The sequence below is a fragment of the Rana temporaria genome, chromosome 1 (assembly GCF_905171775.1).
Source record: "Rana temporaria chromosome 1, aRanTem1.1, whole genome shotgun sequence".
In the NCBI taxonomy this organism is placed as follows: Eukaryota; Metazoa; Chordata; class Amphibia; order Anura; family Ranidae; genus Rana; species Rana temporaria.
In genome coordinates, this window is record NC_053489.1 from 477,767,703 (window position 1) to 477,781,454 (window position 13,752).

At 41.9% G+C, this 13,752-nt stretch overlaps 1 protein-coding gene across 3 annotated transcripts in view; it reads right to left on the minus strand.

The window, feature by feature from the left end:
- The window catches only part of AIMP1 (aminoacyl tRNA synthetase complex interacting multifunctional protein 1), a 102,486-nt gene that overhangs the window by 40,546 nt on the left and 48,188 nt on the right, over positions 1 to 13,752 (minus strand). For all 3 annotated transcript variants that reach the window (XM_040329680.1, XM_040329678.1, XM_040329679.1), the window contains 3 exons: positions 12,308 to 12,441; positions 10,129 to 10,242; positions 5,652 to 5,804 (listed from right to left, as the gene is read on the minus strand). In XM_040329680.1, the coding sequence (XP_040185614.1) occupies positions 5,652 to 5,804; positions 10,129 to 10,242; positions 12,308 to 12,416 (376 nt within the window). In that variant the 5' untranslated portion in view covers positions 12,417 to 12,441. The remainder of the gene's footprint in view (positions 1 to 5,651; positions 5,805 to 10,128; positions 10,243 to 12,307; positions 12,442 to 13,752) is intronic.

A 13,752-nucleotide genomic window follows, 5' to 3' on the forward strand; every position in this document is an offset into this window, starting at 1 on the left:
CATGCACTGCAGTAACAAAAGTGTTTACGTTCTAAGAGCTATAGGTGAACACATTTAAAAAAAAAATGGAAATGTAGAATTTTTGTTCATTTGTACATCTTAGGCCTATTGAAATGAATTTAAAACACACAAATATGCATAAATTAGGTACAAATTTAGCACACCTTTACCATGGGAAAACTCTTTTCTAAATTTTTCTCCTTAACTTTGCACCATGCATGAACAAAACAATGTATTTATAAAACAACCCAACCGCATTAACATGTGCCGTTAAACATACATACTAGGGTTGTCCCGATACCGATACTAGTATCGGTATCGGGACCGATACCAAGCATTTGCCCGAGTACTTGTACTTGGGAAAATGCTCCCGATGCTTCACCCGATACTTGTACTGTCGGCGGTGATCAGTGCGTGGGGAAGTTACAAGCACCGATCACCGCTGATTTTAAAGCAGCTGAAAGCCGCCGTGTATCCCGTGTATGCCTCTGTGTATCCCGTGTATGCCGCTGTGTATCCCTTTGTGTATGCCGCCGTGTATGACGCCGTGTATCCCGCTGTGTTTCTCTCCCTTTCCTTGCTCCTCCTCCACACCCTGGAAATGTCAGGATGGAGAGCGGGGTAGGAGCCGGTAAATCCGGCTCTCTACTGCTCCGAATAGACAGAGTCAGTGATCACTCACATAACTGAAACATTGTAACCTGTGTTTACAAATGTTTCACTCCATTCATTTTCAGCGCAGCTGATGCTGCTGAGAAAGGGACAGGGGAACATGTGTCCCTAGTCCCTTTCCCTGTCTCAAAGGGAAGATGTCAGAGGTCTGTTAAGACCCTTGATATCTCACCAAAGACCCCCCAACAGGGCTGAAAAAAATAAATAAAAATAAAGAATAAAAAATAAAAAAAATGATTGTAGAAAATAATTTTTTTTAAGAAAAAACACACTGACACGGTCCACCCCCCCTTAAAAAAAAGAAAGCATTATAAATAAAAAAAAAAAATTAAATGTAAAAAATTAAAAAAACAAAAAACATACTGACACATGTGCCGCTGTCACATGAGATTGAAAAAAAGTATCGGTATTCGGTATCGGCGAGTACTTGAAAAAAAGTATCGGTAATTGTACTCGGTCTTAAAAAAGTGGTATCGGGACAACCCTAATACATACATATAAAATGGTGGTAGTGGCCCCTAGTTATCACATATGCAGATAGCTTTAAGGCTCTCAAGTAGCATTTAAGAAGCAAACACAAGTTAAACAGCTATACAGTAATACATGTTATCATTCAGGAAACTACTTAACATTTCAAAGTACAGACCTTATGTGCTGAAATAAAAGAAAAAAAATTCAAAATGAAAATCTCTCGGTAGAGCAGCACTGAGGTATGATTACAGAAGAATACTTGCCCTCAAGACACATTGTCAAACGTTATCTGAAATTTGATTTAGAAATGAAAACCAACCCTCCCTTTGGAAGCAAGTTCTAGGCCTGATCACTCTCCAGATACAAAGAAGCGGAAATTGCAATTAATCAAAATCTTTAACAAGTTTTACTTAACAGTTAGCAGATTGTAATGTTCATTCTTCATGGACTGAATTACCTTAATTTACTCAGAAGATTTGGCAGTAGCTGAATCTCTTGTATCACTTCCGCACAAGAGTTCCAGGACTACTACAGTACATGGAAAGTAAGTGGGAGAAAGTAAACTTGTCTCCCTTCAATAAACAAAAGCTCAGGATGCTAAACATGTCATATTGTGCAAATGTATTCATGCAACCCACTTTATTTACGCATCCAAAGGACACTAAAAAAATATGCTTAAAGTAGAGCTCCACCTAAAAAGGGTAGCTTCTCTTCTCTTAGCTTCTCCAACTGTTTAGGGTGAGGACATTGCTGGATTCCCGGACAGGTAAGTGTCCTTATTTTAAATGTCAGCAGCTACAGTATTTGACTTAAAGCGGGAGTTCACCCATTTAAAAAAAAAAAAAAAATCTCCCCTTAGCTTCCTGCTCGTTCGGTCTAGGGGAATCGGCTATTTATATTAAAATATGTGCAGTACTTACCCGTTTTCGAGCTGCATCTTCTTCCGTCGCTTCCGGGTATGGGTCTTCGGGAGCGGGCGTTCCTTCTTGATTGACATTCTTCCGAGAGGCTTCCGACGGTCGCATCCATCGCGTCACTCGTAGCCGAAAGAAGCCGAACGTCGGTGCGGCTCTATACTGCGCCTGCGCACCGACGTTCGGCTTCTTTCGGAAAATCGTGACGCGATGGATGCGACCGTCGGAAGCCTCTCGGAAACCTGTCAATCAAGAAGGAACGCCCATTCCCGAAGCCCATACCCGGAAGCGACGGAGAGGATGCGTCTCGTAAACGGGTAAGTACTGCACATATTTTAAAATAAATAGCCGATTCCCCTAGTAATAACGAGCAGGAATCTAAGGGGGAAAAGTGCCCTCTAAGGGTGAACCCCCGCTTTAACTTTTTGGGGGGAGCCTGGATCTCCTCTTTAACCACTTGCCGCCCGCCTTATGCAAAAAGACGTTGGCAAAGTGGTTTCAATATCCGGGGGCGCGCCTCGCGGCGATCATTGTTGCAGGGTGTCAGTCTGACACCCCGCAACACCGATCTAGGTAAAGAGTCTCTGACGGAGACTTTTTACCACGTGATCAGCCGTGTCCAATCACGGCTGATCACGATGTAAACAGGAAAAGCCGATAATCGGCTTTTCCTCACTCGTGTCCGTCAGACGTGAGTAGAGGAGAGCCAATCGGCTGCTCCTCTGACAGGGGGGGTTTGTGCTGATCGATTATCAGCACAGCCCCCCCGAGGATGCCCACACTGGACCACCAGGGATGCCACTAGACCACCAGGAAAGCAAAACACAGGTATGCCACCCTAGACCACCAGGGATGACAATGACAGAAATAATGGATGCCAATCAGTGCCCGCAATGGATGCCAATCAGTGCCCACAATGGGCATCACTGATTGGCAGGCATTGTTTGGCACCGATTGGCATCCATTAGTACAACACATACGTTAGTGCCACCTATCAGTGCCCATCTATGCCCATTCGTGCTACCTATCAGTGCCCATCCGTGCCGCCTATCAGTGCCCATGTGCGCCGCCTATCAGTGCCCATCTGTACCGCCTATCCGTGATGCATATTAGTGCCCATCATCAGTGCCCATCAATGCCACCACATTGGTGCCCATCAGTGCCGCTTATCAGTGCAGTACCATCAGTGCCCATCAGTGAAGGAGAAAACATACTTATTTACAATGTTTTATAACAGAAACAAAAAAAAAAATTTTCTAAATTTTCGGTAATTTTTTTTTATTTTTTTTGGAGAAAATAAAAATCCCAGAGGTGATCAAATACCACCAAAAGAAAGCTCTATTTGTGGGTACAAAAATGATAAAAAAAATTGTTTGGGTACAGTGTAGCACAACCGCGCAATTGTCATTCAAAGTGCAACAGCACTGAAAGCTAAAAATTGGTCTGGGTAGGAAGGTGTATAAGTGCCCTGTATGGAAGTGGTTAAGGACCATAGATGATAAAAGGAGAATGCTAACTGCATCAGAAAATGAATGTTCTCTTTGCTTCTCTTTGAACTAATTCTTAGGCTCCATGCACACTGAAGCTAAAAGAAGCTATAAAAAAAACGCCAGTAGCTTTGCAGGGCACTTTTCAAAAGTTTTTTAGCGTTTTTGCAATAGCTTTAATCAGCGTTTTTCAGTGTAGCTTTTGTTTTTCAACGGATAAAAAAACTCAAAAAACGCTTTTTAGCGTTTGAGCGTTTTTTCCTGACGAAAAACGGGACTTTAAACGCAAATTTTGGGCGTTCAGAAAAAAGCCAATAAACTCCAAAGCTCATTAACACTAAAAAACGCCCAGGTGTGCATGGGCACATAGGCCAACAAAGAGTTCAGTTTATGGGCTTTAAAAAAAAAAAAGCCAAAACGCCATAAATGGGAATCCAAGTCAGTCACAAGCTCCTCTTCAGGATAACTGTAGTTAGACTTAGAGGTGCACCGAAATTTCGACTGCCGAAACATTTCAGCTCAAAACTGTGTTTCTTTTTCGTACATTACTGGATACAGAGCACCATAGTCATAACTATGTGGGTTATCGCTACCTTTAGGTGATGGACACTGGCACACCCAAAAGACAGGAAGTCCCCCTCCCTATACAACCCCTCCCATACTGGGAGTACCTCAGTTTTTTCACCAGTGTCTAAGGCAGGGATCCTCAAACTACAGCCCTCCAGCTGTTGCGGAACTACATATCCCATGAGGCATTGTAAAACTCTGATATTCACAGACATGACTAGGCATGCTGGGAATTGTAGTTCCTGAACAACTGGAGGGCCATAGTCTAAGGTGTTGGTCACGGTTAATTAAGTGCTAAGAAGAGCTCCGCTAAGAAATCCCTGACGGGATCAAGAGGCTACGCAATCGGATCTATCTAAAGTGCCTGAAAAAGCAAAAATGGATGGTACCCGAGCCTCGAAAAAGAAGAGCAAGGTTTCTGCCGGTAATGATTCTCCTTTGAGAGCTGGACCCTGAGTCGGGACCTTGGTCACGTGTAAACTATACCAAAGAGTTGCTCTGGCAGGGTGCTGTACAGGTCCAAGGGAATGGACTCCATATACAACAAGGACCCGGTCCTTAAAGGTCTGGCATGACACGGCCCGCCGTGATAGGTGAAAATTGGGTCTGTCTGTGATTTCCAGCAGTAACTTGCGGCGGGACTGGAAAGTCAAAAAAAAGTCCTAAGGAATGCGTAATGATTCACTTGTGGATTTTTCTTTTTGAGTGGACGCTGTCTTGCCTGTGTGTTGCCACTCGAGTGTGTAAAGTGTAAACGTACCTGGCATTCAAAAGACCATGCTTCCCGTGTGTTATGTTCAGTGTCAGCAAATGCTCCTGCGGACAGCATTGCTCCTCCTCCGCTTTTTAAGGCCAAATCAGTAGGGGTTTGGAAGACCATCCCCCTTAATAAGGTAGAAATAAGTAAAAGCAAGGGCACCGGTGAGGCTGCATTTGATGGACACTGGTGAGGCTGCATTGATCTCTTGTATCATGTCTGCAGTCTCTGACCATTTCCTGTATCAAATCTGCTGGAGGTGCACCGAATGGAAATTTTGCTAATACTATTAGCAGTGTGTTTAAGTTTAAATAAGAGATTTCAGACATGATACAAGAGATGGTTAGAGACTGAGGACATGATACAAGAGATGGTTAGAGACTGAGGACATGATACAAGAGATGGTCAGAGACTGCAATTTTCTTGAGCTTTTCTTGCACTAAAGGTGCCAAACATGGCCAACAATAAATTCATACCTATTTAAATTGATGATATTAATTAAAAATTCAAATATGTTTAAATTTTATATATATATATTTAAACTGTGCACCCCTAGATTTGGCTGCAAAGGCACAGCAAAGCAGGGTGAAAGAAATGCCAGAAATTGCATGGAAACACAGATGATGCCATGTGATCAGTGCATACAATAGTTGTACCAGATGCACAAAATTGGGAATTCAATTATTCCAAAGCAAAATAAACAGACAATATCTTATTTAAAAAAAAAAACAGAAAACAAAAATCATTATAAGCCTAAGGAATTGTTTTCCAGGTGGTTCATACCTTTCTTTTCTGGCTTCTCCTTTTTTTTCTTATCTTCACCCCCCGCTTTTGGTGCTTGCGGGGACCGTTTCACATTAGCTGGTTCAGCAACAGGTTGTGAGGTAGCAGATGTAGACACAGCAGTGGTACTACTAGGAATACCAATCTGTTTCACTAAAGTGACAGAAAGAAAAACAATAAGATGTATATAACAGAACAAATCTGCCTTGTAAACTGAGGGACAACTTAAAGGGGTTGTAAAGGTACAATTTTTTTTCCCTAAATGGCTTCCTTTACCTTAGTGCAGTCCTCCTTCACTTACCTCATCCTCCCATTTTGCTTTTAAATGTCCTTATTTCTTCTGAGAAATCCTCACTTCCTGTTCTTCTGTCTGTAACTCCACACAGTCGTGCTCGCCCCCTCCCTTGGAATACAGGAGAGTCAGGACACCCACTACGTTGCAGATAGAGAAAGGAGCTGTGTGTTAGTGGGCGTCCTGACTCTCCTGTAGTCCAAGGGAGGGACTGAGCACGACACTCCACACCAGGGAGAAAGCCTTGCATTACTGTGTGGAGTTACAGACAGAAGAACAGGAAGTGAGGATTTCTCAGAAGAAATAAGGACATTTAAAAGCAAAATGGAAGGATGAGGTAAGTGAAGGAGGACTGCACTAAGGTAAAGGAAGCTATTTAGGAAAAAAATAAATCGTACCTTTACAACCCCTTTAAAAGTTCTCTTTTCTCTTGTTCTGCACGATGTATAAACCCATAAATGTAACAACCACCATTTTGAGTATAAAAATCTGACCGTTTGAAGCTGTCTGCAAAATATGTCAGTAACACTGATAAAGAAAGGTAACAGACATCAGCTTATGGCATACCTATAATTCTAATCCAAAAATAATGACTTCACCTAAAAAGGTTTTAATCGAAAAAAATACAAAAAATTGTGAATACAACCATAAGCTTTATATAACAATTTTAACTGTAATAATGTTTCCTTTTCTTCATCATACATTGAAAGTATATAAAAACAATGTGGTCAATGAGCATTTAAAAAAAAAGTTTTCCTAAAATAGTAATTTAATGAGTTATAACAAATAAATACACATGCCAATTTCTACCAGGTGACGAGAATACCAAGGGGTTCATCTGCCTCCTCCGGAGGGCCAAGTATAGCAGTGATTTACCTAACATTTGAAGGGATGTGAATGGTTTATTACTGAAATTCAATCTAATAATAAACGTACAAAACTATAAAGCCCCCTGAAATATGTGGGCTTTGCAATCTTATTGTGGACCCTCACACTAAAAGAAAACTTTCCTCCTCCCTTTGCAGACCAGCTAGTCATTGCACACTGACAGTCTATAACGGGGGTTAAGAGGAGATATGTTGCCTCGTCCCCACCTGATTTAAACCCATGATTGCTGTACAATGCATTCAATTGCAACACGGTAGAACGGCAACTCAAGGTTTAAGTCGGGTGTAAGGAGGGGACACTGTGCCTGGTGATCTTTGACTTCACTCATATTGTTCAGGTAGATCTTCACCTCTTTAAGGTTGCTTACCCCTGGTCTATAAAAGGATTAGTGTGTGCTTGTGCACACTTAACCACTTAAGGACCACCTCCTGCACATTTACGTCGGCAGAATGGCACGGCTGGGCACAGGCACGTACCTGTACGTCCCCTTTAAGTGCCCAGCCATGGGTCGCGGGCGCGTGACCCGGTCCGAAGCTCCGTGACCGCGGGACCCACGGAGCCGATCAACGGGGAGAGGTGTGTGTAAACACACCTTCCCCGTTCTTTACAGTGGCAATGTCACTGATCGTCTGTTCCCTGATATAGGGAAAGGCGATCAGTGACATCACACGTCCAGCCCTGCCACCCTACAGTTGGAAACAAATATGAGATCACACATAACCCCTACAGCGCCCCCTAGTGGTTAACTCCTAAACTGTAATTGTCATTTTCACAGTAAACAATGCATTTTTATAGCATTTTTTGCTGTGAAAATGACAATGGTCCCAGAAACGTGTCAAAATTGTCCGATGTGTCCGCCATAATGTCGCAGTCACGAAAAAAATATGATCGCCGCCATTATTAGTAAAAAAAAAAAAAAAGCCATAAAACTATCCCCTATTTTGTAAATGCTATAAATGTTGTGCAAACCAATCCTTAAACGCTTATTGCGATTTTGTTTACAAAAAATATGTAGAAGAATACCTATCGGCCTAAACTGAGCAAAAAAAAATGTTTTTTTATATATTTTTTTGGGGGTATTTATTATAGCAAAAATTAAAAAATATGATCAAATACCACCAAAAGAAAGCTCTATTTGTGGGAAAAAAAGGACGCCAATTTTGTTTGGGAGCCACATCTCATGACCGCACAATTGTCAATTAAAGCGACGCAGTGCCAAATCACAAAAACTGGCCAGGTCTTTTACATGGTTAAAGGGGTTGTAAAGGTGACATTTTTTTTTTCCTAAATAGCTTCCTTTACCTTGGTGCAATCGTCTTTCACTTACCTCATCCTTCCATTTTGCTTTTAAATGTCCTTATTTCTTCTGAGAAAACCTCACTTCCTGTTCTTCTGTCTGTAACTCCACACCGTAATGCAAGGATTTCTCCCTGGTGTGGAGTGTCGTGCTCGACCCCTCCCTTGGACTACTGGAGAGTCAGGACACCCACTAACACACAGCTCCTTTTCTCTATCTGCAACGTAGAGAGCGTCCTGACTCTCCTGTAATCCAAGGGAGGGACTGAGCACGACACTCCACACCAGGGAGAAAGCCTTGCATTACTGTGTGTAGTTACAGACAGAAGAACAGGAAGTGAGGATTTTCTCAGAAGAAATAAGGACATTGAAAAGCAAAATCGAAGGATGAGGTAAGTGAAGGAGGACTGCACTAAGGTAAAGGAAGCTATTTAGGAAAACATTTTTTACCTTTACAACCCCTTTAAATATGTTTTGTGCACATTAAAGTCATAGCATACCTTTAAAAAAATGCACCCATTGATAATTGAAAAATAGGAATTTTGACTTGCCTAATCTTGGGGTATAGTACAAAACACAGATTATATGCTGCTACCTTCAGGTGATTAAGTACTAATGTATAAAATAACACTGTGCTGCCTATATACAGGTAGCAGCTAACACGGCTAATTGGATAATAGCTATAAACAAAGATAAATGGAACTGTAGCGCTTAAATAGTTTGTCAGAAAGGTGAAAACCAAACTGTAAATATTAATGAAGGGGTATGAGCCACAAAAGTCATAAAACTCAATTATTAGACTGTAAGCTCTTCTGAGCAGGGCCCTCTTAATCCACTTGTATTTTATTGTATTGTAACTGCATTGTCTCCCTTTTATATATAAATCCTGTATAATAATAATAATAATAATGTGAAAAAACAATATCCAAAATGCTGTGCAAACGTGAAATCTTCACACGACACATATAAATAACTTAAATGTCCATAAATAATGCAAAAATAAAACGCGAAACAGTCCACCATGTATCAACATGGAAAATGTGAAGAAGAAACACCAACAACTTCAAAGTATTGTGCAGACTTCTGAATGGTGAACAGGAACTGATGTTTGTAATGTGCTGACCCACCACCGATAAAAGTGCAGGCTTACCGGATGTTTTGAACTCTGGGGGAACATACGTTTCTGTGAGTCAAATAAGGCATGTGTTGTTAAAACCGACAGGGTGGAGACTTAAAATCCTTGATAGTTAAACTTTAAGGCAGGGGTGCCCAACCTTTTGAAGATCAAGGGCCACTTAAGCGACTTAGTAACCAGTTGCGGGGCCACAATGAGTGGAGCAGGTGGATAGCAGCCCACTCTACTCTATACAGCCCACTCTTTTTTTTATGGATCGGATTGGAGGTAGGCGTTTGTAAACGGTCCATTTACATCTGCCACTCCTTAGAGGTGAATGGATGGCTCGATTGGGTCGGACTGACTGTGTGAAGTGGGACTAAGGCTGCTTTCACTCTGATGCACTGTTTACCCGCATCGCTAGTGCAGCACAGTTCACCTGTGGCTTTCCTGCACTTTGCCATAGACTTCTATTATATCCTATAGGTATGGTGCACTTTCAGAAAGCACACAAAATTCGCAGGTAAATAACACAAGTCTATGGCTCAGTGCAGGTAACCTGCAGATGCACTGCTCTGCACCTGCGGATCAGTTTGAAAGAAGCCCAGTAACCACTGCAGAACAGATATGCCCATATATACACACACTGTGATTTTAGTAATAAACTGTGTGTTTAGGAAACGCTCACGTGTGAATGCAGCCTGACTCCAGGTACTCTGCTTTCTCCCTACATTTCAAAGACATGGACGTTGGTTCCTGTCTAAGTTGGCTCTAGTATGTGTACGCATGTAAAATATGTGTGCATGTAAATTTGGGACCTTAGATTACAAGATCCTTGAGGGCAAGAACTAATGTGAATTTTATATTTAATAGTGATTTAAATGTACCTCCATTTTTTTTCTCCGTTTTCACAAGTTGATCTTTTAGGGCATCAACTTCCTTCTTCAGCTTTGCATTTTCCACACGAAGTTTCTTTTCTTCCCGTAAAGATGCCTGCAAAACTAAAGCCAACATACAGAAATGAAGGTCCGGTTGACTTTTTTTTGTAAATAAACATTAAAAACATGTTATTCTCACCTGCTCTGTGCAATATATTGCACAGAGCAACCCCAAACTTCTCTTCTGGGGTCTCCGGCCAGCCATTTTGGCTTCTCCTCTATGTGCCCCCATAGCAAGTCACTTGGCATGGCAGCACACGTGCATGCTCATTCCTAAACTGTGTGTGTCGATGTGTGCATTCTATAGACACACACACTCTTCTATAACTGGGTCGCTTCAGTCCAAAATTATGTAAGACTATCCTAGGATTTGAACAAAATCTCAGCGTCCTGGTGAGGTGCTAAAGCGTTCACTCCTGCACTTAGTGTCATCCCACTAGGTGTTCCAACCACAACATGGATGTGGCCACTCTCCTTACTAAAGCATATGGAAATTCAACCACCTGGTTCCATGCAATAAGATACCCTTGCACAAGCATGGTTTCCGGTCAGCCCGCGCTGTGGATAATGGCAAGGTTACAGAAGAAATTTCAGAAGATCACGTGCTGGTCCTGTTAAACAGAGAGCACTGCCAGGTTCTTGGTTAGTTGTCATTTTCTCCCAGCCAGCGGATTATAGCAGGGGGAGGATTCGAAATTTCATGTTTTTGGGTCCACCATGAAGGCAGGGACCATTTCTACTATGTGTACAGCTTTGACTTGAACATCTGTGTACAGTTTAAGATGTGTAAGAGATCCTCGCCATTATCCCCGCTCCCTCCCCCCCCCCCCCCCATACCTGTATCCTCGCCAACTTGCCATTATTCCTTACCTACCCCCTTCATCTCACTTGTTCATTTCCCCCCCCCCCCCCCCAAATCACTAAATACCTGGACACCCATGTAATGTGAACCCCCAACCATTACCAATGACCCTCCCCCACACTTGTCATTGTATTTCACCCCTCACCTGGCTCCCTGCACCTTAGGTAACCCCTCCTCCTACCTGTCTCTATACTCCACCCCACACCTGTCTTTCCAAAGTTAGAGAAAACCCACTTACCTGTCTCTATACTCAACCCTTCACCTGTCTCCCCATATCTAGGGCAACCCCCTCCCCCCTTTACCGGTCACTTCACCTGCACCCTTTTGCTCTCCTGTACCCCCATACCTGGACATCAGTGCATATTTCAGATTCCACAAGACCGTCTTGGAATTTTTAAAGAATTTCAATGTTCCACACATTTGGGCTGCGTCCCACTGCTAGTCACGTGTTGGAACACTAATTTGTGCACCTGGCTTATTGCTCTTTTGCTGCTTTGTTGGGTGGAGTGATCTCCTGCCCAATTTGAGCACTATAGTTCTGCCAGATGGTATCTGCATTGTGAAAGACAGGTGCAGTTACCACATTGCAGGCGATGCCATGAGAACATTTGGCCCTTTCTGTTTAATGTTATTTATAGTTTGGGTTGTTCTGCTGGCAAAGTATCAGTATGTTCTGTATTCTTAATAGTAAATTTAATTATCAAAATAAAATCTGTTCAAAATGACCCATTCACTTCCATTTCATCTGAGCGATGCGGGAGTGTTGCGTTATTTGACACCATTTACTTGAATGCCTTCATCTCCAAAAATGTGCAAAAGCAGCTTCAGACCCCCACTTTTTTGTTTTAGAATAACGTGTTTTTTTGGGCATCTTGTCACACAACAAAATGCCTGTTTCTTAAGCACATTTGGGGAACCATTAACAATGAATGCCACCCAAATGCACATTTTCAGCTACTCATATATTCATATTGCGTAGAGCTCGCTCCTAGGTTTTTGTAGCTGGCTTCTAGTTCTGGGTGACATTTGTCCACACACTTTTAATAGTGTTATACGAAGTATAAATTTATCCTAATATCGAATTTTATGATACTGTATGTGCACATTTTGGGAAGACCCATATACTACAATGAAGCATACATTAAAATGCAAGCAATGATAAAACATAATAAACCGATCTTTAAAAAAGTGTAAAAAAAAAAAAAAAAGGAGGACAGAATGTATCCAAGAAAGGAAGACTCTTATTAGCCAAGCTAAATTTCTTACTTGCTTTCTCTTTAAGAAGCGCAACTTGCTGTTTCAAATACTCAATGACATGGTCAGCTTCTGAGGCCCTCTGCTCTAGTCTGTTCAGTGATGGGTTATTGCCAGCCATCTTCCCCAGAAACCGCACAATAAACCTAAATAAAAAAAAGTAAGGTGGAGAAAATGATTAAGGCAAAATCTAAAATACCCAAAAATCTCCATAGGTGACACAGTAAAAGCTTTTCTAGCTCATCGGTTTAGAGTTACACAGGAGCCCCTTAGCCAGAATTATTGTTCTCAGTCTGACGTTCGCGGTGATGTATCACATGTGTGGTGCGGCCGCGGATTACACACACAAATGCGCACCCTGGGCGTGCTTACATTTGTGCATGTGTGTGCGAGGCAACGTGGGTTATGGCAATCTTTTTTTTTTTTTAAATACATATTATTGCATTTTTTTTTTGTTTATATGTAAAAACAAAGCAAAGCATTAGGGACCCTGCCGCGTTAAAGCAATCATCAGCTAGGGAGATGGAGCATCACTCTACTTTCAAGCCCACAGCCTGCTGAACAAATGGATCACAAGCTGATGGCTGCTCAACAGTTCTCTCTTTGGCTGTACAAAGCCGTATGTTGTGAACACACAATTGTATAGACACTGATTTATGGCCGGGACCTGCTGATCAGCTGTGTCCAATCCCAGACCTGAGCCCTGTGTTGACAAACAACACAGGGCTCTGTACAGAGGGAATAACCTCTTTGTTTCTTCTCCCTGCTTTGGAACAAACTTTTTCTGTAAAAAGCAGCACATAATACATAAACACTTGTTAGGCACACACTTAATCCCTTGATTATCCTGAAATGTTAACCCGTTGTCAGCCAGTGTGATTATCACAGTGACAGTGTATAGTATTATCACTGATCGCTGTATTAGTGTCACTGGTGATATCAGTGTCAGTCAACCTCCCACCCATTGTCAGATTGACCGTTGCACCATTACAGTCCCACTATAAGCCGCTGATAACCGCCGATGCTAATATTAACATTTTTATTTTTAATTGAATGAATGAATGAAAACTTATATAGCGCAACACATGCAAACTTAATCGCCTCTGGGCGCTTGTTGTTCCTGTCTCCTTTGGTATCAAAAGAGATGAGTCTTGATCTTTCTCCTGAACACCAAGTGGTTCTCCTCCAACCGAATGCTGGTTGGTAAAGCGTTCCATAGTCTAGTATATACATCACAGTTCGTAGATGCTATAACTTTCACACAAACCAATCAATATACACATCTACGTATGGCGGTCGGCAAACGAATAGCTAATTTTGATATTAATCTTTCAGATAATTAAAGCGGGAGTTCACCCATTTATTTTTTTACCTTTTCCCCTTAGATTCCTGCTTGTTTTGTCTAGGGGAATCGGCTAGTTGTTTTAAAATATGAGCAGTACTTACCCGTTTTCGAG